Below are 27,374 nucleotides of genomic sequence, written 5' to 3'. Positions count from 1 at the left end.
GACGGAAGGTGAAGATTCAACACACATATATACACACATATACAAACACATGCATATACAAACTCACATATACACATATACACACTTGCATACATATATACAAACTCACACATACATACTGTACACATATACAAGCATACTCGTATACAAACCACATATACACATATACAAACTCACACACATATAGAAACCACACACACATATATACAAACGCACACACCACATATACAAACTCACACACATATACAAACTCACACATGCATACCAACTCACACACACATATACAAACTCACACACGCATACAAACTCACACACATATACAAACTCACACACATATACAACCTCACACACACATACAAACTCACACACACACTATACAAACTCACACATACATATACACATATACAAACTCACACATACATATACAAACTCACACATACACATATACAAACTCACACATACATATACACGTATACAAACTCACACATACACATATACAAACTCACACATACATATACACATATACAAACTCACACATACATATACACATATACAAACTCACACATACATATACACATATACAAACTCACACATATACAAACTCACACATACATATACACATATACAAACTCACACATACATATACAAACTCACACATACACATATACAAACTCACACATACATATACAACCTCACACACACACATATACAAACTCACACATACATATACAAACTCACACATACATATATACAAACTCACACATACATATATACAAACTCACACATACATATATACAAACTCACACATACATATACAAACTCACGCATACATATATACAAACTCACACATACATTATACACATATACAAACTCACACATATACAAACTCACACACACACATATACAAACTCACACATATACAAACTCACACATATACAAACTCACACATATACAAACTCACACATACACATATACAAACTCACACATATACAAACTCACACATACACATATACAAACTCACACATACATATACAAACTCACACATACATATACACATATACAAACTCACACATACACATATACAAACTCACACATATACAAACTCACACATACATATACAAACTCATATACACATATACAAACTCACACATACACATATACAAACTCACACATATACAAACTCACACATACATATACAAACTCACACATACATATACACATATACAAACTCACACATACACATATACAAACTCACACATATACAAACTCACACATACATATACACATATACAAACTCACACATACATATACACATATACAAACTCACACACACACATATACAAACTCACACATACATATACACATATACAAACTCACATATACAAACTCACACATACACATATACAAACTCACACATACATATATACAAACTCACACATACATATACACATACAAACACACATATACAAACATACATTATACAAACAAACGCACACACACATACATACATACATACATTCAATCAATCAAACACACACCCGTACACAATGGAACACACACACAGCAGCCACCAGGACCGTTCCTGAGGCTCAGTCTTCCTCCACGGCCTTCAAACGCTGTCGCAGAGCAGGAACACATTCTGCTGCAACACTCCTCCAGAGACCTGCGTCAAGCCACTGATCCTTCCTATATTACCAGAGAGGGGGAGAGGGAGAGAGGGGAGAGAGGGAGAGAGTGGAGAGTGGAGAGAGAGTGAGTGGGAGATAGAGGGAGGGACAGAGACCTTAGTCAAGCGACTGCTTCCTTCCTATATTACCAGAGAGAGGGGGAGAGAGAGAGTGGGAGAGAGAGAGAGGGAGAGAGAAGAGAGGGAGAGAGGGGTAGGAAGAGAGGGAGCAAGAGAGAGAGAGGGACAGACTCTCTTAGGTGGTTAATTGATCAAGGCAGGCCACCAGATGTGTGGAGGAACCGATCCACCGGGGGGCTCTGCAGTATTCATCAGCCTGTATGCAGAACAGCGGCGGTGTCATAAATCCCCAGCCGCACGGGGGCCGTGCATCCTCCCCCCCCCCCCCCCCCCCTCCTCATCCCCCTCCTCCTCCTCATCCTCCTCCTCCCCTCCTCCTCCTCCTCCTCATCCTCCCGCGGCAGCACTCCTCCTCAGGACCACCGCGTGATGATGTATTATTCACCTCATCCCCCCGCACGTTAATTTTTAAAATGGCCTCAACCCCTTTCTGCAGGAGGAGGAGGGGGGTGGGGGGTGGGGGGTGGGGGGGGGGTATCATAAAGGTGGGGGGTGCTCTCGACTACATTCCTTAACAGATGTGACACGACGGAGGAGTAGCGTGCTGCATACACACCCAGGGCTCTGATCCCCCCTCGCTCTCTCTCTCTCTCTCTCTCCCTCTCTCTCTCTATCTTTGTCTCTCTCTCTCGCTCTCTCTCTCTCTCTCTCTCTCTCTTTGTCTCTCGCTCTGTCTCTCTCTCTCTCTCTCTCCCTCTCTCTCTATCTTTGTCTCTCGCTCTCTGTCTCTCTCTCTCTCTGTCTCTCTCTCTCTGTCTCTGTCTCTCTCTCTCTCTCTCTCTCTCTGTCTCTGTGTCTCTCTGTCTCTGTCTCCCTCCATCTCTCTCTGTCTCTCTCTCTGTCTCTTTGTCTCTCGCTCTCTGTCTCTCTCCCTCTCAGTCTCTCGCTCTCTCTCTCGCTCTTTCGCTCTATCCCTCTCCCTCTCTCTCTCTTTCTCTGTCTCTCTCCCTCTCAGTCTCTCGCTCTCTCTCGCTCTTTCGCTCTATCCCTCTCCCTCTCTCTCTCTTTCTCTGTCTCTCTCCCTCTCAGTCTCTCGCTCTCTCTCTCGCTCTTTCGCTCTATCCCTCTCTCTCTCTTTCTCTGTCTCTCAGTCTCTCGCTCTCTCTCTCGCTCTTTCGCTCTCTCTCCCTCTCCCTCTCTCTCTTTCTCTGTCTCTCTCGCTCTGCCTCTCTCCCTCTCTCTCTCTGTCTCTCTCTCTGTCTCTCTCTCTGTCTCTCTCTCTCTCTCTGTCTCTCTCTCTCTCTCCCGCTCTCTCTTGCTCTCTCTTGCTCTCTCTCGCTCTCTTTCTCTCGCTCTCTTTCTCCCCCCCGCGTGTCTCTCATCCCTCTCGTGCGGTCCAGGCTCCGCGTAGCTCCGCGGATCAAAGCCTGGCGGGGGCTAAAGGCTTCAGGAGGAGGAGGGGGGGGGGGGGGGGGGGCCTAACAGGGTTTGAACCGTCGACCCGGAGGTGGTGTTGTCGCCCCGTGTTCCACCTGGGTGACTCTCTACTGTCGTGTTATTCCTACACGCTGTGTTCTCCAGCGGACCGAGCGGGATGGAGAGATCTCGTGTCGTTTGCCTCAAAATGATGGAACGTCGTAATACTGTGTACTGTAGTAGTGCACTTTTAATGGCCGCCGAGAATGTACTGTTATTGCATTTTTGATATTAGTTATTGATATCGATATTGAGTTTTCAACGAGAACAAAAAACCAGTAGGTTTGCTTTGGATCTTTTTTTACACATTTATTTATTGAATTTAAAAAGGTGGGGGCGACAGTGGCTCAGGAGGTAGAGCAGTCAGTCGTCTGGCAATCTGGAGGTTTAAATGTGATGTGAGGAAAATGCCACGGACATGAACATGTTCAATGGGGTCCCTTGACTTCAAGATATCTGAATGAAAATAACATCAATGGACCCAGACGTGAGGGGGATGATTCACTAATCTGCTATCAGCCTTTCCTGCCTCAAACTATCATTATATCAGCCTTTAAAAATCCACATAGCGATCAACAGCAGTGAATAGCAAGAATGGTCTGTGGATAGCTCTGCAAAGGCTCATTTTCTAAAGCCAGCCTTTACCGGGCTAGCTGGTAACATTAGTAGCTAGCTGTTATTGGAACCCTGGGTGGCCAACAGGGCTCTGACTAGGGCTGCAACGATTAGTTGACATAATCTACAACGTCGATTATAAAAAAATCTTCGACGAGGAATTGTTGCGTCGATTAGTCATAGATATATATTTTTTTAATTATTATTATTTTTTTTTTTTTTTTTTTTTTTCGGCCTATCTTTGTGAAAGTGGCTTCTCAGCTCTGGTCCAGCTGAAGACTTCTTAGTTTAACATAACAGACCGACAGTAAGTTTGGGGGAACTAATGGGATAACTGGGGATGTTGTTCGGTCCTGACAAGAGTCTCAAAGCAACTCTGAGGTCATGCTCAATGTCCAATCTGTTCCTCTGCTCTGTCTTCAGCTGGACCAGAGCTGAGAAGCCACTTTCACAAAGATAGGTAGTGCAATTTTTTTTTTTTTTATATTTGTTTTTCGATTAGTCGACTAATCGAAAAAATAATCGACAGATTAGTCGACTACCAAAATAGTCATTAGTTGCAGCCCTAGCTCTGACCAAGCAATCGACTTCACGTTAGTTTAGCTACCGTGGCTTCAGGCTTCAGGACTGGTCACTCCACAGAGACAGCCCTCATTGCGGTCACAGAGGCACTTCACTTAGCAAAAGCGAAAGGCCTCTCCTCTGTCCTGATTCTCCTAGATCTATCTGCAGCCTTCGACACAGTCAACCACCAGATCCTCCTTGCGGCCCTCGCAGGAATGGGAGTGGCTGGCTCTGCGCTGACATGGCTGTCATCATACCTCAATGACCGCTCCTACCAAGTGTCATGGAGAGGGACCCTGTCGGCCACCCGCCCCCTGCGGACGGGTGTCCCCCAGGGCTCGGTTTTAGGACCCCTTCTCTTCTCCCTCTACACTAAATCACTGGGTAACATTATCACGTCTCATGGCTTCTCCTACCATTGTTATGCCGACGATACTCAACTCTTCCTCTCCTTCCCTCCCTCAGATATCCACGTCTCTGAGCGGATCTCGGCCTGTCTGTCCGACATCTCAGCCTGGATGACGTCCAACCACCTCAAACTGAACCTAAGCAAAACAGAATTGCTCCACCTGCCGGCCAAATCCTCCCCCCTAACCGACCTTTCAATCACAGTCGAGAATACAGCTGTGACTGCGTCCCCGACCGCCAAGAACCTTGGTGTTGTCCTCGACGACCAGTTGAACTTCTCTGCTCACATCGCAGCGACGACCAGAACCTGCCGATTCCTCCTGAGCAACGTCAGAAGGATACGCCCCTTCCTGACAAAAGAAGCCACCCAACTCCTCGTCCAATCAACAGTCATCTCCCGCCTCGACTACTGCAATGCACTGCTCGCTGGCCTCCCGGCCACTGCCACTAAGCCTCTTCAACTCATTCAGAACGCAGCGGCCCGCCTGATCTCAAACCTACCGAAGTCGGCCCATGTCACCCCACTTCTTAGGGACCTGCACTGGCTCCCCATTGCTGCACGAATCCGCTTCAAGGCCCTCGACCTAGCATACCGTGCGGCAAAGGGAACCGCTCCCGCCTACCTCCGGTCAATGGTCTCTAACTACACACCCTCAAGACCCCTACGCTCTGCATCTTCTGGCCGCCTCAGACCTACTCCTATCCAAGCTCCGGGAGGGTCATCAAAGAGAAGTCGCCTATTCTCAGTCCTTGCCCCACAATGGTGGAATGAACTACCCACCCCAGTTAGGACAGCCGAATCACGTCCAATCTTTCGTCGTCAACTAAAGACGCACTTCTTCAACCATTATCTGAATAAAAAAAAAAAAAAAAAAAAAATCGAACCCTAACTAACCGTACTGTCATGCACTTGTCCTAATAAACTAACCTACACTGTAGCACTCAACACTTTGATGAACATTGTTGCTCAGCTGATAGAGTTGTGCCCTTCCTGATGGCTTGTCGTACAGAACTTGTAAGTCGCTTTGGATAAAAGCGTCAGCTAAATGACTAAATGTAAATGTAAATGTACCGTAATTTTCGCACTATAAGCCGCACCTGACTATAAGCCTCAGCAGCTAAATTGAATGATGTGTACATATAAGCCGCACTGGACTATAAGCCGCAGGTGTTTTAATGTTTAATTACCATATGTAATTACTAGCATTGGGACACAATACTGTCGGACAAATAACAAGAATTAACTCATTTACAAGTTGTATTAAGTTGAGCAAATAAGGGAACGGATAAATAACATTTCAATGCAGTCAAAAAAGCAATATTTAGATTTTTACATTTTTGGGTTTGGTCACGTCGAGTCTCATATAAACCGCACCGTTATATAAGCCGCAGGGTCGAAAAATGGGGGGGAAAGGGCGCGGCTTATAGTCCGAAAATGACGGTATATCTGTATTAGGGATGTCCGATATTATCGGCCGATATTGGCATTAAAATGTAATATCGGAAATTATCTGTAGGCTGTTTTCATTTTTTATTTTTATTTTTTTTTTACATTTATGTAACCTTTATTTACCCAGGCAAGTAAGAACAAATTCTTAATTTATTTATTGTCAAAAGTATGCATAATGTTGTGTTAATTCCACGACAAGAGATATGTAATGTTAATTACCTGAAATTATTCCGTTTTTTGGGGGGGGGGGAACCCTGCATATATTGGTATCGGTTGGTATCGGGCAGAAAAGTGGACATTTTTTAACTTGAACTTGAGGACTGCATACTTTTTTTGCAAACCAAAACAACATACTTTATACTTATAGCACATGCATGAGCCTGGTCTCTTTTGAAAGATGACATTCTGAAGTTTCTGATTCCAGATAAAATAATTCACTTTTAGTGCTAACGTAATAGTTACATAGGTCTGAACTTGAGTTGTAAAAAAACGTGTTACTCAAGTCTTTCTGTAGTAGTTAGTAGTCCAGATGTAGTATTTCCCCAGAAGGTGGTATGGCTTACAAATCCAGACGCCTTATGTAGTACATATCCAAATTTCATAAAGATCCATTCAGAAATGAGTGATTAGGAGTGATTTTGGTAAACTGTGTACAAAGTAAAACTCAGTTTTCTCACATAGACTTCAATTAATTCGGCTGTTTTTTTTTTTTTTAACTTTATTTTTTAGCGTTTATCGCTTTCCTGGTCAAGCATGACCGACAGTTGCAGGGTGAAACGGGAGAGAGAGCAGGGGGAGACATTCGGCAAATGACGGCGAGTCCGGGAATCGAACTCGGAGTCAACCAGATCCGTGACGCAGCACGGAGTCCCGCGCGAGCGCGGTAACATGGTGTGCTACTGGAGCACCCCAATTCGGCTGTTTTGATCTTCCTGTTTTCGTGTTTTAATCTTTTATTTAGATCCCCATGTGGGGTATCATTGGAAAGCGACACTCATTGGTTACAACGATCCACAATCATTTTCGAGATCGGATCTAGATTGACGGAACTACTGCAGCCTGAGTCGGGAGTGGTATTTTGCGCAATACCGTGTACTTTGCACAAGCCTCAAATACCGGCATGTAACTCGAGAACCGCTGAACGGATTTTGTCGGATTTTGACGCTATCGACGGGCAACAAATAAGCCTTCAATTCGATATATATGTTGTATTACAAAATATGCACACCCGAGCCACTAGGGGTCGCCAAAATGCCGGTGGCAAAAAATCCGAAAAACGTCCCATATGAGGGACGTTGCAGCTTAAGAGAGTTGGACTATATCGGTACAATTTTACCCTTCCTGCTGACTTGTCGTACAAAACTTGTAAGTCGCTTTGGATAAATTTACAATTTTTTTTAATGTTAACCGTTTATCTGCCAGGGATTATTCTGATCTTATACCGTCCTCTGCCAGCTCTATTTGTCTATGGAGATGTTCCCCTTCTTTGCAGGGCTATAACGTTTTAAATTGTACTGCTAAATTGACATTACTATGGCCCATTCAACATCAAGTATCTATCGTTTAGGATGTAGCAACGTTCTACTTTTTCATTCACACATTCATACTAAAATATGGTCTAAAGTATAAATATGTTTTTATCGTTTTCTGCAGCATTCCATAGAACGTGAGTTATAGCCACAAATACATATATTAGATCATCAAATGTAGTTTGATACCGATTGACGTCAGATAAAAAAATTCAATTGTACAAGGTCCTAAACGTCATGCCTCATCATCTGCTGGTGACCGGAGGGGGGGGTTATAAGTCCGTGGCCGACGTTAAATGATTCATGTAGTATCGGCGATATATATATCAGAGCAGATTTTTTTTTTTTTTTTTTTTTTAATTTTTTTTTATTATTGCAAAACAAAACTTATTAAAAGTCAGTACTCAACACACAATGTATAATGAAACGTTCAGTAAAGGTGGTTAAAATATATGCAAGTACAGAAACAGGATAAAACAAAAATAGTCAATAATAACATTTTAACCGTATACAGTGTATATCCAGCGAAGTTACAATTATATAAATGTTAGTATATAATATACCCCTAATACCTATTTTCTAAAACCCTACACACATATGCTCCAGCTCAAACCCCCCCCTCCCGGACCCCCTCTTGGATAGTACCTCCATTATCCCTCACTCCTAACCAGACACCACCATTATAGGCTAGCTTTTATTCTCTCCACCACTTCTAACCACATTGACATTTTGGATTCATTGAGCCCCAGAATTCTTGCTGTAGATATTTCTTGATATATCACATCGAGATATGTAAGAAACCACACTTTCCGGCACATTTTTTCCGGTTGAAACCAACGTGATGCGATCAGTTTTTTAGCTACTGTGATACCCGATAAAACCAATCTTTTTAGTTGTGGATTCACTGCAAACTCAAAAACATCATGCAATACCGCGGGGTGTACAGGTATATTCCAAAATACGAGTATTGATAATTGTTGGGACACATCTTTCCAGAATGCCTTAACTGGTGGGCAGTCCCAATACATGTGCATAAATGTTCCTTCGTCCCCATTTGTACATTGGGAGCATTTGGAGTCTTGTATAAGCCCCATTTTGCACAGCCTTATAGGAGTCAAGTATGTCCTGTGAATATAGTTCAGATTGATTTGTTGATGATCCGGGTTCCTTGATGTAAGTCGGACATTTGCCCAGGCTCCTTGCCAATCAAAGTCATTTTCCAGGTCTGGTATATCCCTCCTCCAGACATTGTCTAGTTGAAGGGTTTCATACGAGGACGTTAGTAATTGATAATAAAAACCTGATACAAAACCTCCCAATGTATCTCTTTCATAGAAAAATTTGTGGTATCTGTGGTGTTCAATTGGTATGTGTAATGGAACACCGTGAGATCTCATACAAAGTCGTAACTGTATGTAAAAAAGCCATGTGGACTCGGTGAGGTTAAACTTTATGCATATTTCGACATAACTACAGAGGCCCTTGTTATTAAAAATATCCCCTAATGAGTGTATGCCTCTTTCTTCCCATATAGGGAATCTTATAGGTCGTTTTCCCATTAAGAGAGCATTGTTATTGAATATGGGAGTGTGATTATGCCATACTTGAGGGTTAGGAAATTTCCTTTGTGTTTCCCGCCATGTCCTGATTGCATGGGTTATTATTGGGCCAAATTCTCGCTCACAATGCTTGATTGAAAGTTTAGTGTATGCTATGTCTTTCAATCTCTGTGGGGCTACTATGTTTTCTTCTAATTTTCTCCAAGATACCAAAGCCTCGGGGTCAAACCATATCTTCTTCAATGGTCTTAATGTGAAGGCATTAAAATATTGTAAAAAATCTGGGACTGCCATGCCACCGTCTGCTTTATTTCTCTGTGCGGTGGATCTTTTTATGCGAGGTGGTTTGTTATTCCAAATAAATTTGTATGTGGAGGTTTGTAATCTTTTCCAGTAGCCCTCTGGAGGAGGTAACGGAAGCATTGAGCTGAAGAAATTGATTCTTGGTAATACATCCATCTTAACTATTGATACCCTTGCCTGTACTGAGTTTTTAAGTTTTGCCCACCTGTCCAGGTCGTCCTTGATTTTGTTCTGTATTTTTGTGTAATTGTGCTTCACCGTTTGTCTTATGGTGGGAAATATTTCCACACCCAAGCATCTGAAATGTTTGACCATGGGTATCGCACCTGGGAGGGTTGTCTCTTTTTTTGCACTGGTGTTAAGAGGAAGAAAAGCCGACTTAGGCCAATTTATTTTAAATCCCGATAAATCACCAAAGTTCTCTATCAACTTGAGTATAAGCGGCAATGTGTTGTTGGGGTTTTGCATGAACAATATTACGTCGTCCGCATATAAACTAATTTTATGATGTGTGCCCTTGATTACTATTGGTTCTATGTGTTGGGATTGTCTTATAAATTGTGCTAAAGGTTCTAATGATAGATCGAATAGTCCGGGACTAAGAGGGCAACCTTGTCTGGCTGAGCGTGATACCGGAAAGATATCGGAGATGAATGTGCCTGTTGTAATCCTGGCCGATGGGTCCTTGTATAGTACTTTAATCATATCAATGAAACCTTTTCCTAACCCCATCCTTTCCAATACTGCCCATAGAAACGACCATTCCAACCTGTCAAATGCTTTCATAGCATCCAGGGATAGTATCGCCTTAGGTGTGATGTCCTCTTTGTCTGTATCTAGTACGTGCAGTATTCGCCTTATGTTATCATTGATCAGGCGACCTTTTATGAAGCCTGTTTGGTCCGGATGAACTAAAGACGTCATATGCTTTTGCAATCTGATGGCTAATATCTTAGAGTACAGTTTGACATCGGTTCCGAGGAGGCTTAAAGGACGGTAACTACCGCACTCAGTGGGGTCTTTGTCTTTTTTGTGAAGAACTGAAATGAGTGCGGTATTTTGGTGTTCAATGAAGCTTCCCTCTTTGACTGAGTATAAGATCATATTTAGTAATAAGGGTCCAAATATGTCCCAGCAAGAAATGTACATTTCTGATGGGATACCGTCAATTCCCGGAGCTTTGCCGTTTTTCATTCCGGATATGGCCTTCTTGAGTTCTTCTAATGTGATCGGTACTTCTAACTGTTTAGCGTCTTCATCCGTAAGTTTAGGGAGAGTAATTTGATTAAGATATGTGTCTAATTTGTCTTGATCAAAGGTCGTTTCTGAGTTATATAAATCGGAGTAGAATTCTTTGAATGTATCGTTTATTATTTTGGGTTCTGTTACTAGAGCTTGTTGTTTCCTAATGGCAGTTATATCTGCAAATTTTGCATTAATTCTTAGTCGCATGGCTAATAGGTGACTAGGTTTAGAACCTTGGAAGTACTGCTGTTGTCTAGTGCTGCGTATTTGCAATTCCGATTTTTGTCTGTACATTGCTTTGATCTCTGTCTTTAGAATGTTAACTTGGTTATCTAGTCTAGTAGAGTTGTTGTATTTTAAAGAATTAAAAAGCGTTGAGTAAAGCGTTTCCATTTCAGAGCAGATTATACGGTTAATAATAATCAAACACGCTGAAACTCACCGTGGCTTCCGCTGACCGTTGGGTGATCAGCGTGGAGCAGAAAGATCGCTATTATGGGATGTTGATATATGCGATCCATTTCCAGGTTGTATAATACTATATGCGTCCAAATCATGTTGTTTATCGAGTTATTTGCAACCGATCGATGTCCAGTGTATCAAGATGGAGTCCCGCTAGCGATAGCGAGTGCCCGGACGAAATATGGGCGAGCACCACTTCCGGCGCATCACTACCGGTTTTGGCGATTCGCTGATCGGCCACCAGATGGAGGTCTTGAACCGTTGGAGAGTTGAGAGGAGATCTACAGGAGATCTCAAGTCTCCGTGGGTGAAATATGATTGCCATGACAGATTTTTGAAATATTGATCTCAAAGACGCTGTACGACGTCATTGGCAGTTTACGCATGGCGGAGAATGACGTGTTAAGTCGTCCTTGGCGATTAAAGGGTTAAGCAAATATTAAAATTAACTGTAAGATGAAACTAGAATGGCAGTCGCAGAGAGGCCTACACCCATCCCCCCCATCTGAGTCTACTTTATTGATTTCAATGAACAAAGATGGTAATTATTTCAAATGAAAATACTCATCGTTGACCGATTTCTTTTTAACACTATTCTGGAATTCGGCTCTTTGACCCCCTGTCGACCTTAATGTACAACGTTTCATCTGAATCGGCTCAGAACAGTACGAGTTATGCCTGACAAATATTGTGACAAACATCGGCTGCGATCATTGGCTAACAAACGCAGAGATGGACGGACGCACTCTTGACAGCGGTGATTCCAATAGCCCCTCTCCAGTGTCATGTGTCACCAACTTGTTGGGTCTCCTTGGAGCCCGTCATGGAATGACAATTACTGAAGACATCTCCTGGGTTCTTTCTGGAAAGGATACAAAAATGTATGCGTTTGATAATTTTCCAGGTTTGCGAAAACACTGAAATATATTTTGTTTCTTAAGCAGGGCAGTGGCTAGTTCTAGCGGAAGCCGAACTAGAATGGAGAATTAAGAGACAACTCCTTCCCTCCACTAGTCTGATGGTCCACCTTGGGCAAGTGTTAGTACCCTCTCTAGCCTCCCTACCTAGGGATACAGGGTGCCACACTGCCTTGTGTGTGTGCGTGGGGATACGCAAATGCTAGGTCCTCACCGACAATGGGGTTACCTGTAAGGAAGGGCATCCGAGGTATAAAACTAGCTACAAACTAAAAATGTGGCGTGGAGTCATCGCCCGTCCAACCTCACTGTGGTGGGAAAATAGGGACGTAAAACGACGACGATGATGATGAACCTAAAGACTTTCAATTAATTTCATTCTGTATGAGAACCTTTGTTTATGGTGAATAAACATCCTTTTGATACAACCTAGACTTTCAACGTACCGTAATTCAGAATGCACAGGGAGAGGAGATAGGGTTTCAGCCAGTAAGCACATCGTGGGAGTTGAGAATTCCACCGAGCGACGGCCTCCATAATCCACAAAACGATACACGACGCTGAGAGATGGAGGCTGATGACGATTGTCTGAAAACACTGAAGAATCACATTTTTTTTAACTATTTATAATTGTTGCTCCCTAGAGAAATTGTGCACTTTGACCAAAATGTGGTCCTCCTTCCTTCCCTCCCTCCTTCCCTCCCGTTCTTCCCTCCAGAGGAGCTGAAGGACTACCTGGTCGGCGAGCGTGCCATCAACAAGATCTTCACCCTGGGCAACAGTGAGTTCCCCGTCAGCTGGGACAACGAGATCAAGCTGTGGACCTTCATGGAAACCCGAGCCGCTCTGCTCCTCAAGACCTACAAGAGCAGCTCAGAGGTCAGACCGCTCTCTTCTTCTCTCTTCTTCTCTCCCGTTAAAGTCGCATCATGTGCAAAAATCTAGCTTGACACATTTGGAATTTTTTGCCATTGGTTTTGTTTTGTGTGTCGTCTTTGCTCTTTCAGGAGGACCGCTCCGTGCTGGAACAGCCGGACCTGACCCTGCACTCCCGCGTGGCCATCCAGCTCCGCCTGGCCGAGAAGCAGATCCTGGAGAGGGCGTGCGCCAGCGGGCGGGCCAAGCGCCTGCACTTCCTGAAGCAGCTGCAAGAGGGCGCTCCGGTGCCTCGCTACGAGGAGAGCGACATCGCCCTGCTGGAGAACGCCGACGCCGACTCCAAGTTGCCGATCATCCTGCGCAAGCTGGAGGAGGTGGAGGAGGAGCACGGCCAGGAGATGAGCCTGGACGACGCCCTGGGGGAGGTGGAGGAGGAGCGAGGCCAGGAGGTGACCCTCGACGTGGCCCTGGAGGAGGTGGAGCAGGGAGGCGGACCGACGGAGGAGACTCCTCTCCTCCTTAACGGTGGAAGAAGTGTCGTCAACGGCGGCAACGCTAGCCCGACCGCGGATGTTCCCGACGGAGACGCTCGCCCGATACGAGTGGCCGACGACGAGGAGGAGGCGACTCAAGAGGAGGTCGGCCAAGGCGTCGGCTCGACATCGGACACTAGTAAGACTTCTAATGACGGCCAGACTGAAGCGGAGGAGGGCCAGACTGAAGCGGAGGCGGGACAGACGGAAGCGGAGGCGGGCCAGGCGGAGGCGGGCCAGACGAAAGCGGAGGCGGGCCAGACTGAAGCGGAGGCGGGCCAAACGAAAGCGGAGGCGGGCCAGACGGAAGCGGAGGCGGGCCAAGCGGAGGCGGAGGCGGGCCAGACTGAAGCGGAGGCGGGCCAGACGGAGGCGGAGGCGGGCCAAGTGGAGGCGGTCATCCCGAGTGCCGAACGAACTGAAGACGCTCCCAAAGAGAACAGTGAATAGATTTTCCCCCACATGCTATTTATTTATTTTTGTTTCTCTTAAATGACTCTTGAGATAAAGAAGCTGAAATAAATTTTAATTAAGATTTGCAGAACTCCGCAGCCCCCCCCCCCCCCCACCCTTGTCAGCTGCTGCCACTGGCCTTCAGTATTTTGCGCAGTGAGTTCCTTTTTTCCTTTTTTTTTTTGGTCATTTTATGAAAACTAGCCCTTTTTTTTTTAAAGCATGATTCACAGGTTTACTTCCCTTGTATTTCTTTTTTTAAATACAAACTCTTAGAGCCCTACAGTACACGGTAGGAAAAGCAGGGGGCGCTGTGGAATTGGCTCCACCACCACTTCTGGGTGGATTGGAGGAGGAGGAGGAGGAGGAGGAGGAAAGAAAAGATTGAATTAGTTGAATGTTGTCTCTCCAGAAAGCCCAAAAAAAATCTCCCTCCTCTATCTAATCCTTTGATTTGGTCAGTTTATTACTGCAGTTTGTCTCAATACACGTCTGGTATGATTTGAGTCGACAATCGCTTTTCTCTCTCTCTGGCACGACGTCTCGCTGGTGCCGTGGAGCCGAGGCCATCGCTGCCCACTCTCTCCCTTCTGTTTGGCACTTTCCTCTTCCTCTCTGAATAGCATTTTAAGCGAAGCAACTGAAGGAACGCACCCCCACCCCCACCCCCCCCCCACCCCCAAAAAAGAAATATGGTGCTGTGCACTTTTGAGAACATTTGAAATGTTGGGAAAAGCTGTTTAGTTATCGAAGCTAGTGTTGCAAGTGATGATTATTTTCATAATAATGAACGAACGGCCCCGTTAACCGAATAATCTTTTAAACTAAATCTTGGATACTTATAACATCTCGTACATCATGACCTCTTAGGCCTCTCGGGTCTTTGAACCCCCCCCCCCACCCCCCCCAACGTGTGTCCCAGAAGAGGGTTGTGGTCTTCAGTTCTACTTGTTCAGATAACACATTTTTATTTATCTTTTTAACATAGATTTTCAGTTTACATACAGTTTCCACCCTGATGATTTAAGACGAGACGTGAATGTCGTAGGTGGAATTTGTTTTGATTCTTTGATATGAAATTCTCAAGAATTCTCCTTTTTATGAATGTACCTCGAGTAGCGGTTATTATTATCCAAGGATCTGATCATCGATGAAATTGTGTCACACTTTTTTTGCCCTCGAGAAAGCCATATAGATATATAGAGAGGACACGGAGGAAAGACACCTCAACGGGACACGGATGACTCATGACTCCATTTCTGCAGTATTTTTATTTTTTGGTTTTTGACGGCCTTAAAAAAAGCATTTGAACATGACTCCTCCACACGCGAGAAGCGGGAAGGTTTATTATCCTCTGGAGCAAGCTTTTCCCCCCACATTGTTTTATTTTGAACACACTTGAGTAATAATGACCTCAAAGTTTGGCAGAAATTCCTGGACCTGATTTGCAACGTGTCGAGGTAGTAGTCGTGGCTCACGTGGAAGACGAACGCGGGTCCCGAAACGCCGGCGGCGCCCGTGTCCTCCCCGGGTTCAAAAAGGGCATGCCATGATGTGACCAAAACCTAGGATTAAATTAAATTAAAAAAAAAAAGACTCAAAGTTTCTGCTATGTGTATTACCAACGTGACTTGTTAAAAGCCTGTTTTGTATCACATTTGATGTATTCACTTTTTTGTCTTTCTGCGGCTACAGAGTCCCGTTTCCATCACAAGTGTGTGTATGTATTTTTTATGCAATCGTGAACTTTACCAAACGCTTATTTGGTAACACTTTCAGTCTCTCCGCTGCTTTTCTATAACAGACCTTTGTACCGTAGTCCATGCAGCTCCTAGCTTTATTCATTCATAGACACTTGGAAGACACCCGGGGACACCGGACGTCCCTGGGGGGTGGGGGGGGTACGACAACAGCGAGACAACTCGCCAGCTTTACCGTATGCAGTAGTTCTGGGGGGGGGGGGTTCCTCGAGCCGGACTTGGTACCACAGCTGTCCACAATCCAACGGCCCCGAGATTAAAGTTCATCTCATCCATTTCTCACATCACTGCGTACTGTTGTTCTTTCAAGTCAAGTATGTCCACGTCCACCCCCCCCCCCCCCCCCCCCCCCCCGTGTTCCCGTCCACTTCAGATCCTCGTCCTCCCCTCATGTAGGCACGAGGTCACCACCCCTTCCATTATTCCTCTTTTGTTGAGGGGTGGAGTTCTATTTAATGTATTTTCCCCCCTTCTTTGCCCCCCTGGCCCTATTACGAATTTATAAAAAGAAACATTATCTTGAATCATTTAATTCGGGGCAATTAAATTTTGAAATTCCCTATTCATAATTCATGGGGCCTCGGAGATAAAAAGCCTTTAATCCTTGAATATATTATTGTAATGTGGCGTCGGGGTGGGCAGCGGAGAGGGGGGGGGAGCCGGTCCTGCACATGTCCGGTATTGTTAGTGCTCGCTGGGAGCACGAGCGTGAGGACACGGGACCAGCCCTGGGACCGCCTGGGACCAGCACTTCTCTCCTTAAGTAATCCGGCTGCTCCATGAATTATACACCGGCCTCTCCCTATTAATATGCAATGCGAGCGACCGGGGCACGGGGAAGAAAGGACCGTTGTCATGCGAGTGTTTATCCCCATCATGCGTGGGACCGTGGAGTGCGAGGCGCTGTTTGTTGTCGACGCGGAAAAAACGTAAATAAAGTACTAATCCAACGCAGGGGGGGGAGGGGGGTGCATAATGTATGTTTATGTTACAGCCATAAGTCATATATTTACATCGACTATTCGAATCATGATGAAGGGACTGCTTTTATAAGGGCGCTTTCATCCGAACCGTTTTAGTTATTTTCACTTGCACGTTCACAGCCATGCCATGAGTTGTTTTTGCTCAAGGACACCTCGACGTGGAGCAGGAATCGGACCGGCAACCTTCCGATCACAAGAAGGCCGCTCTACCTCCTGAGCCGCTGTATCGCCACGTCAGTCGACTGAAATCATTTAAGTCGAGACATCGTTTTTATATAGAAATAAAACCTTATATCCGTGCCCACATTCATCATATAAAAAAATATATATGTAAAATGTTATCAATACTCGGTCAGACCACTTGAATTTAAAGTGGTCACGGACTTTGCAGTACAGAGGAGCTTAGGTTTCACTTTAATGTCTAGTAGATGTACCTGTGAAGGAGAGAAAGAAGGGTCTACTGTAGACTAGAGGGACACAAGGATGTGGCGAGCTTTTGGATTCAAACCCTGCAGCGGAGCTCGGAGGATCTGCAGATCCCAGACCAGCAGAAGTATGTTTGAGCCATGTGCTAAATAACGGCTACATCTGTCGGATAGAAAATTGCCGGAATCCGATTACACTAAGAAAAGTCTGATTTTGGGTACAGCAAACTATGTTTATAGTTAAGAGTTGATGTTAGTTCTAAATTTTGTTTAACATAAAGTTAGTTTTAAGGTTAGTTTTAACATTTGTTTAACGCTTATGTTTAAGTTAGGGTTCGATCCCGACCAGGGGAACTTAGGTTTTCTGAAAACGTTAATAGGAATTATGCACACGTTACATTTTCAATACAATATGTAAATATATTACTTATGGCTATAACATGTAAATTTTTTGCTGTGGTCGATTAATACTTTATTTAAGTATTAATACTGTCATTGTTTATGGTGAGCTGCTGGTGATCTGGGGAGAGGGAATATTATAGGAATTACATTTTCAAAGCGGTTTAGAATTGGAATACTTTGTATACTTTATGTATTTCCTGAATTTCCCCAAGGGCATCAATAAAGGAATATCTTATCTTAATACTAAAGTACTAAAGCTGTGCTAAATTTCAACCTTTGTGTGTTAAAAGTTGCACTTAAAATATATTGAAATAATACTTTTGCATACTTTATTGCAAGTATACTCAAGTACATATTATGGGTAGAAATATAAATTTAAAATGAGATTAACTAGATGTTGCACCAGTTTATCTAATCCGGTGATTTCCACATGCGGAAATGGGAAGTATAGGGAGGGGATACATGCGCACAACATGTAAACATTCATTCTGGACCTGCCAAAAAATTTTCAATGTTAAATTCATATAGATCTTTTGGGGGGAAAGCAATACTAATGCTGCACATTCCTCAAAGCTCTTCATGTATTATAATTCATTTTAAATGATTGCTCTACATACAAATGATCTATAGCACCTTTAACTCTTATATACTAGATATATAAAGATATACTTTCAGTATGGGAAAATATAACATTTTGACTTTTGAAACCAATCACAACTATAGAAGTCCAGTAGAGGATGAGCGGAGGGTGCGTTGCAGTAATCGATCCGGGATGTGACGAATGAGTGGACCAGGGTTTCAGTGTTTGATTGGGACAGATATGGGCGGAGTCTGGAGATATTACGGAGGTGAAAGAGGGCAGTCCCGCGTCTATGCTTTAAGCAAGTGGCTTGTCCTCCCGCGTTCCCGTTTTGCGCTCTGATTGGCCACGCACGTTTCTGGTCATGTGACATGTGCGCCAATCGTGGGACGGCAAGTTCTGCGCCTATTTCCGGGTCTAACAGCCTGCAAACTACCTAACGCCTAGTTTATCACTGGTTAAGCTTATAGGCGACTCTGTCGAAGTTGGTTAAGGTTAGAGTTTGGAATCAGGGCTGGTGTTCTATCGCCCTGCTCTAAGACAAACTCTAACCTTAACCAACTTCGAAAGAGCGCCTATAAGCTTAACCGTCCAAAAACTTGCCGTCCCATGATTGGCGCACATGTCACATGACCAGAAATGTGCGTGGCCAATCAGAGCGCAAAACGGGAACGCGGAAGGACAAGCCACTTGCTTAAAGTATAGAAGCGACCGGGTGGTGTATTTGATGTGTGGTGCAAAGGAGAGGGAGCCGTCCAGGATGACACCTGGACGGGGGGGGGGGGGGGGGGAGAAGGGTAGAGGGAAGCCGTCGATGGTGATGTTTGGAACCGGGGTGTTTTGTGATTGGGTGAGGGTGGATTTGGAGCCGATGAGCAGGGCCTCAGTTTTGCTGCCATTTAACTTCAGGAAGTTTCTGCTCATCCAGCTCCTGATGTCCTCAAGGCAGGTGGTGAGGGATGTAAGGAGATTCATTAATATTCCACTGAAGGATTGATTGATTGATTGATTGAAAACTTTATTAACAGATTGCAGAATGGGTACAATACAGTACAGCTCAATACACACAATTGTTAAGGGGATGCAGACCAGAGAAAGACTTTCGTCTTGTTTCCACCAGGGTCCCCCATTTTCAATTCATATAGACATATATGACATACACAACATACATGACATACAGATAGTCAGTACTGCTACATCTATACATTTATGACATACCAGATTTGCAAATACAGTACTGTTTGTGATATAGAAGGAGTCAAGAAAAGGGAGTATATACATTTGACGTAGAAACTGTACATTGGAGGAGGTTGGGTGGGGGGGGTTGGGTACACTGGGATATTGACAACCATACTGGGTAATTTACATTGGAGGTGGTTGGGGGGGGGGGGGGGGCACACTGTATAGACAAGCAAAACTGTACATTGAGGGGGGGGAGACTCTGTACAAACAAACAAAATTGTACATTGGACTATTGACAAAACCATACTAGGTAAATGACTGTACATTGGAGGGGGTTGGGTTAGGATATTTACAGGGGCCAGTGTTGAATTGCAGTCTCCCGTAGGTGTCTCTTGAGAGAGGTTTTGAAAGTGGGTAGTGATCCACATTCCTTTACAGCTTTGGGTAGGGCGTTCCACATTGATGTGGCATAATTGCGAAACGTGTTTAGTCCCTTATTTGAGCCGAATCTGGGTTTAACATGATTTGTGGAGCTCCCTCTGGTGTTGTGATCGTGGTATTCACTGACCTTTGGGAAGTATTTTGCCATGTACATGGGTACCTTGGTCGTGTAGTGTATCTTGTAGACCAGGCCCATTGCAAGTTGCTGTACTCTGTCATCTACTCTAAGCCATCCTAGGTTGTCAAAGTGGGCAGGGGTGAGGTGGGTTCTAGGAGTAAGGTCAAGCAGTAGTCTGACCAGTTTGTTTTGAGATGTTTGTAATTTTGTTTTTAGCGCCTTTGAGGTGCTTTGGTACCATGAGGTGCAAGCATAGTCGTAGTACCCCTGAATGAGTGCTCCTGCCAGAGTCTTCAGGGTGTTCTTGTTTACCAGAGAGGAGATCCGGTACAAGAATCGAGTTCGTTGGTTGACTTTTTTTATTACATTGGATGCCATTTTGTCACAGGAGAGATTAGCCTCTAGGATGGAACCCAGGTAGGTAATTTCATCTTTCCTTGTGACAATATTGTCACCCACTGTAACTGAGAAGCCGTCGGTCTTGCTGAGTTTGTTATTTGAACCGAAGAGAATGGACTCTGTTTTGCCCATGTGTAATGATAGTTTGTTATCAGCGAGCCATATGCAGATTCTGCCTAGTTCCGAGCTGAGGGTTTTTTCAACCTGTAACTTGTTCTTGTCAGAGACCAGCAGGGCTGAGTCGTCCGCAAACAGGAACAAGTTGCAGTCACAAGCTGACGACATGTCATTTGCATAAATTAGGAACAGTAGCGGTCCTAGTATGCTTCCTTGTGGAACACCACAGCTCACTGTGAGAGGGGGGGATAGGGTACCGTTTACCTCCACCATCTGTTCCCTCCCCTCAAGGTAGGATTGCATCCAGCTCACTGATAGACTATCAAAACCAATTGCTTTTAGCTTGTCAATCAGAATGGAGTGATTGACCGTGTCAAAGGCCTTTTGTAGGTCCAGCATGACCATGCCGCAGTATTTGCCTGCGTCCACCTCTTGTTTGATGTGGTCATTCAAATAGAGAAGGCATGTGTCAGTGGAGTGGGATGTTCTGAAGCCAGATTGGAATTCGTAGATTAGATTTTTTTCCGCTAGGTACTTTTCGACCTGTTCGTAGACTATTTTTTCCATGACTTTCGAGATGGAGGTGAGAATAGAAACAGGGCGGTAGTTGCCTGGGTCTAATTTGCTGCCCTTTTTGTGCAGAGGGGTCACCCTAGCAATTTTGAAGTCCTTGGGGACGTGTCCCTGTTTTATGGAGAGGTTTATTATGTGTGTGATGATTGGGGTGATGGCGGCTGCTGAGTCTCTGAGGAATTTGGAGGGGATGTTGTCATGGCCAGTGGTCTTGTTAGGTTGGAGGGCGCTCAGTTTATTGAGTACCTCATCTGTTGTTACCATTTCCAGCTTGAAGTCGTCCTTGCGGACCCCTAGGTTTTTGTAGTAAGCTACTATGTGTTCTACCCCATAAAGCCCTGAGTGGGAGGGTAGTTTGTTTACCAGTGTTGTGGCTATGTTTGTGAAGAAAATGTTTAAGTAATTGGCTACATCCAGCTTGTCTGTGATGAGCGTGTTGTCCGTTTTTATGTTTATGTTTGAGAATCTGGTTTTAAGTTTTTTACTGCATCCTAGTTGATTATTGAGTAATTTCCAAAGTTCACGTGGTTTGTTTTTGTTTTCCTCAGTTTTGTCATTGATGAAATTCTTTTTTGCAGTTTTGATCATGGAGTTTACGTCGTTTCTTAGTCTGTTTCTTTCTAGTTTGAGTTCAGTCACGTGGGCTTGGAGTTCACTGCTCGTGCTTTTAGTAAGCTTTGACTGACTTTTACGAAACTCAGAGCATTTTTTGTCTCTGGTTTTCATAGCGGCCAGTATTTCGGAGTGCATCCACGGCTCAGCGCGATTTTTTACCCTGGTGGTTCTTAGGGGGGCCATGTCGTTTAGTATTGTTGAGAATTTGGTTTTGAAACCAAGCCATGTTTCTTCAACCAGTGTACCATTGAGTTCATCTGACCAGTCCAGGCTCTCCAGTTCAAGGTTAAAGGCCTCGCTAGAGTAGGTTTTAAGGTCTCTAGATGTGACTGTTTTGTGGCAGCCAGCCTTTTGTTTTAGTTTTTTGCGGGTACAGAATATCATATAATGATCACTTAACCTGCATGCTATAACCCCTTTCTTGGAGATCTTGGACTTGTCGGAGGTCAGAATGAGGTCAATGGTAGTCTGAGTTGATTCACATACACGTGTGGGTTGGGTGATTAGCTGGCTGAGGCCGTGCAGATCACAAAACCTACTGAATGACTTGAAGACGGGTGCATCTTTTCGTTGCATATCCGTGTTCCAGTCTCCAATAAGAATTTTGTCTACATCCTCAACTCCAGCTAAACACCCATCCAGTGTATCATAAAAATCACTATGATCTGGCGGCCTGTAGACTGTGCCAACCAGTAGGGATTTCGCCCTTTCGAATAGGATTTCCACCCATACAGTTTCAATTGATTTATGATTCAGGTCATTTCTGTTGATGAATTTGGTGTCCTTGTGTATGTACATACAGACACCACCTCCATGTTTGTTCCTATCATTCCTAATTATTGAGTAGTTCTCAATCTCTATCTCTGGATCTTTTACAGAATCGTCAAGCTTAGTTTCTGAGAAGCACAGTATGTTTGCCTTACCGTTTATGAATAATTGTTTGATTTCATCCAATTTGTTTTTTAAGCTGTTAATGGATTAGATCCTTACATCCAGCTCCCATCATAGCATTGTCTCCCCCACTCTGGAATGGGGCTGCATGTAGGTCCAGTGACAAGCTACAAATAGATCTTGACCACTGGGTACTACAGACTCCCAATTTCTCTAAGATAATTATAGAAACATACAGTTAGACTTGCCCCATAGATTACTTAATTAATATCTTACACAGAAACCAGAGAAGGAGGGCTCTGAACGGCATGACCAGTGTGTGGAAATCCAACCTCCCCCGTCAAATCAAGCTCAACTTCTTTAATGAACAGTTGAGTCTGTCCTTTTGTATGGCAGTGAATGCTGGACCTTGAAGCCCACCCTGCAGAAGTCCTTGGATGGGTGCTACAGCAGAATGATGCGTGTGGTGCTCAACATCAACAGGGATGAGCATGTCACTAATGCAAACTTGTATGGGGGGGGGGGGGGGGGGTGCTAAGGGTGAGCGAGAAAGTGGCAGTCAGGAGAATGAGGCTGGCAGGTCACTGCCAGAGATACCATGAGATGCCAACCAGCAAACTTGTGCTGTGGGAACCAACACACGGGCATCGATCACGAGGACGTCCCACATTAACCTACGTGGACGTACTCAGGAGAGATGCGGGAACAGAAAGCACCGGCGAGCTAGCCAGATGCATGGAGGATCGGGATGACTGGAAGCACCGATGGAGGGCCCGTCCGAGGACGACCTAGATAGATCGAGAAGCATGCAGTATATTTGTCTTATTCTCCCTAATTAAAAAGATACACTCTGTCCAAACAGACTTCTCAAACCAGGCACTCAGGAATAGAAATACATTGACCTAATGACCTGCAGGTTGGTCACAGCCTGGTCACGTGTAAGAGGATTTTAAGTCATGGTATCCATAAACTTCAATCGGTTCAGATCCTTTGAAGGAATGAGAATATCAACAAACCTGTAGGGAACGTCAGGGTACTGTCCTGCCTCACTTCCAGTGATGAAGCTAAGCTATGCTAACGGAGTGGCTGTTCCCTAAGCCTAATGCATGCACAGAGACAAAAAAGGTATGTATCTTCTTGTCTAACTCCAGGGAAGATGTTAAATAAGCTAATTTCCCAAAATGTTGGAGTTATCCTTTAAGGTTAGAGTTTGGAATCAGGGCTGGTGTTCTATCGCCCTGCTCTAAGACAAACTAACCTTAACCAATTTCGAAAGAGTGCCTAAGCTTAACCAGTGATATAAACAGTCGTCACACGATTGGCGCACATGTCACATGACCAGAAACGTCAGTGGCCAATCAGAACGCGGAAGTGCAACCCCGTTAGGGAAAATATTCACGCAGCCTGGTCAAGAGTTGGCTTTACACTAAGCAGAAAGCCATGATATATATGTTGTTAGTTACCTAATAAATTATCCTCCCTATAAGATTAACACTTAAAACTAATAGATAGAATCTCCTCAAAGCTATGTTACAATACCTTCTATTTTTACAAGTACCTTCTAGTATAGAAATCATCCTTTTTCTGTCATTATAGTTCAACTCATTTCCAGCAGAGACGAGGGTCTCCTCGCTGACTCAGCAGAAAATGACCACTTCTAGACGACCTGGCGTTCCTTCAAATAACACCTAGGAAGCCCAAACCATGTCCTTTTATGATCAGACCTCCTGTCACCCAGCATCTATCACCAAGCCAGCATCTGAAATAGAGACCAGTATAAAAGGCACGACAGCTCCAGGATCAGATCCAGTGGTTGGTTTGGAGGAGATGTAGACCGGTGTGTCGTCTGCATAGCAGTGGAAGTAGTGGACCCCATGGTGACGGAGGATTGTGCCCAGGGGAAGGAGTTGGAGATGGTGAATAGGAGGGGACCCGATACTGACCCCCGGCTGGGGGACACCCAGTGAAACAGCCGAACACCCTGACTTGTGGGTCCTGAGTTGTACAAACTGTTGTCCGTCAGTGAGGTAAGAGATGTGAACCAGGAGAGTGCGACACCAGCCAGCCAGGTGGTCCAGGAGTAGTGGACGCGAGATGGTGTCAAATGAGGTCAAGGCAAGGAGCATGAGGATGGTGAGAAGTCCAGAGTCGGCTGCACGGAGGAGGACGTTGGTTATTTATTTAGTTATCTGTGTTGTGGGCGGAAACCGGATTGAAAGAAAGGGTTCGTGGAGGTTGTTTGTGTCTGTTGCTCACAATCAAATAAGCCTCCTCTACTTTTACTGGTGTATGAAATGTTACATCTCGCTCCGATTTCATAGAGTCCGTGGTTTTTCCAGAGGTGGTGACGGAAGTCTCAATTTATCGTGGGCGGACGGACGAAGGCGTGTGGGACAACATCGAAATTCTCCCGGGAACAGGAAGAGGAAGCAGAGAGGAGGAACGGGAGGAGGAAGAGGAACAGGAGGAAGAAGCAGAGAGGAGGAAGAAGCAGAGAGGAGGAAGAGGAGGAGGAAACAGAGGAGGAGCAGGAAGCAGCGAGCGGAAGGCCGTGTGCTCTGTGTGTGTGTGTGTGTGTGTGTGTGTGTGTGAGTGTGTGTGTGTGAGTGAGTAAGTGTGTGTGTGTGTGCTGGCTGTGAAGTGAGCGGCTCGCATGGCCCACCGTTTAAGATCTAAAGAGGGGAGACGATCCCTACAACAACAGCAGGACTCACCTCGGCTGTACCGCTGTTCTGACACGAGAGGCGGGGGGGGAGGAAGCGATCTGAGCAAAGGAAAGGGAGAGAGATGAGCGAGAGAGAGAGAGATGTAACTCCGCGAAGGGCCACCCCGTTCCTCTCTGCAAGACGCCGTCTCGAGTCGGATGATGATCGTCCACGGTGTTCGTAAAGGAGCGCTCCAGGTCTTCAATGAATGAAGGATTTTATTTAGTTTTCTTTCTTTTACAAAGCATACAGTAGTAGTATAACTTAACCCATTAGAACCCACACCCATTTCTACTTCAAGGAAAATTATGAGGGGCATAAGACTGACTAAATAGACTACAAAGAACACATTTCTGAATTTATATTCAAAATAGCGCCCCCTAATGGCAAAGATCTGAAATGTTACATATACATATATATTTATACAGGTGTAGGCTGAAGCCGAGGCTTATAATTACCTACCCTTTTTACATTACCGTACTTTTCGCACTATAAGCCGCAGCAGCTAAATTGAATGATACATAATATAAGCCGCAGGTGTTTTAATGTTTAATTACCATATGTAATTAGCATTGGGACAAAATACTGTCGGACAAATAACAAGAATTAACTCATTTACAAGTTGTATTAAGTTTAGCAAATAAGGGAACAGATCAATAACATTTCAATGCAGTCAAAAAAGCAATATTTAGATTTTTACATTTTCGGGTTTGGTCACGTCGAGTCACATATAAGCCGCACCGTTATATAAGCCGCAGGGTCGAAAAATGGGGAAAAAAGGTGCGGCTTATAGTCCGAAAAGTACGGTACATTATTTACACACAAAAAAATACAAAAAATAAACAAAAATGATGCCGTCAGACACATGACCTGGTGTAGAAGCTCTTTTCGTGGAGCTCCTTCCACGTGCACGCTGGTCCTTCCACGTGCACGCTGGTCCTTCCACGTGCACGCTGGTCCTTCCACGTGCACGCTGGTCCTTCCACGTGCACGCTGGTCCCGTTATTCATTTAGATCCCAAATGATGGAGAAATGGAGTCCAGGTTTAGAAATTCTGGAATTACCATTTAATAATAATGAAAAATGAGCTAACATTTGTGATATTAAGTTCAGCATTGTTGTGTCCCATTTGTCGTCATTATTATTAAAGGGTAATTCCAGAATTTTTTAAACCTGGACTCTTTATTTCTCCACCATTTGGGATCTAAATGAATAACGGGGACTAACGTGTTCTGGAATCGGTCCGGTATCCAGAGACACGGCTTCAGCCGCCAGCCGCAACACACGGGCTGCGCTGTCGTCACGCGGGACCGGCGTGCACGTCGAAAGGACCGGCGTGCACGTCGAAAGAGCTTTTACCGACAGGCTCAGCATGCCATGTGTCTGACAGCATCATGTAGAGGCGAGACCTACAGAGAGACCTTTTTGTTTCACGCTCGTTGCCGTGGGCAACATTTTCATCGGGTTCAAAGAGGCAGATGCCATGTTCATAATTATCTGATGGAATTCTTTTTACAACATCTCTCCCACGAGTGACTCTTCAATAACTGTTAGGGGCGTAACGGTACACAGAAGCCACGTTCTATAGGTCTAGAATGAGAACAGGACTGAAACAGAGGTATAGAGGCTGCTAGAATGAGAACAGGACTGAAACAGAGAGGTATAGAGGCTGCTAGAATGAGAACAGGACTGAAACAGAGAGGTATAGAGGCTGCTAGAATGACAACAGGACTGAAACAGAGAGGTATAGAGGCTGCTAGAATGAGAACAGGACTGAAACAGAGAGGTATAGAGGCTGCTAGAATGAGAACAGGACTGAAACAGAGAGGTATAGAGGATGCTAGAATGAGAACAGGACTGAAACAGAGGTATAGATGCTGCTAGAATGAGAACAGGACTGAAACAGAGAGATATAGAGGCTGCTAGAATGAGAACAGGACTGAAACATAGAGGTATAGAGGCTGCTAGAATGAGAACAGGACTGAAACAGGTATAGAGGCTGCTAGAATGAGAACAGGACTGGAACAGAGAGGTATAGAGGCT

General features: G+C 44.6%; 1 protein-coding gene across 1 annotated transcript in view; it reads left to right on the top strand.

Annotated features, from left to right (window-relative positions):
• LOC311225516 (actin-histidine N-methyltransferase-like) overlaps positions 1 to 16,016 on the top strand; it is an 80,817-nt gene extending 64,801 nt beyond the window's left edge. The window contains 2 exon segments of the mRNA XM_084310832.1: positions 12,920 to 13,154; positions 13,283 to 16,016. Coding sequence (XP_084166958.1) covers positions 12,920 to 13,154; positions 13,283 to 14,137 — 1,090 coding nt within the window. The 3' untranslated portion in view covers positions 14,138 to 16,016.
• The last annotated feature ends 11,358 nt before the right edge of the window (positions 16,017 to 27,374 follow it).

This window comes from Notolepis coatsorum (assembly GCF_963971535.1).
Source record: "Notolepis coatsorum genome assembly, chromosome: 3".
Lineage (NCBI taxonomy): Eukaryota > Metazoa > Chordata > Actinopteri > Aulopiformes > Paralepididae > Notolepis > Notolepis coatsorum.
Note: the sequence above shows the minus strand (reverse complement) of the source record. Positions and strands in the feature narration are given on the sequence as shown.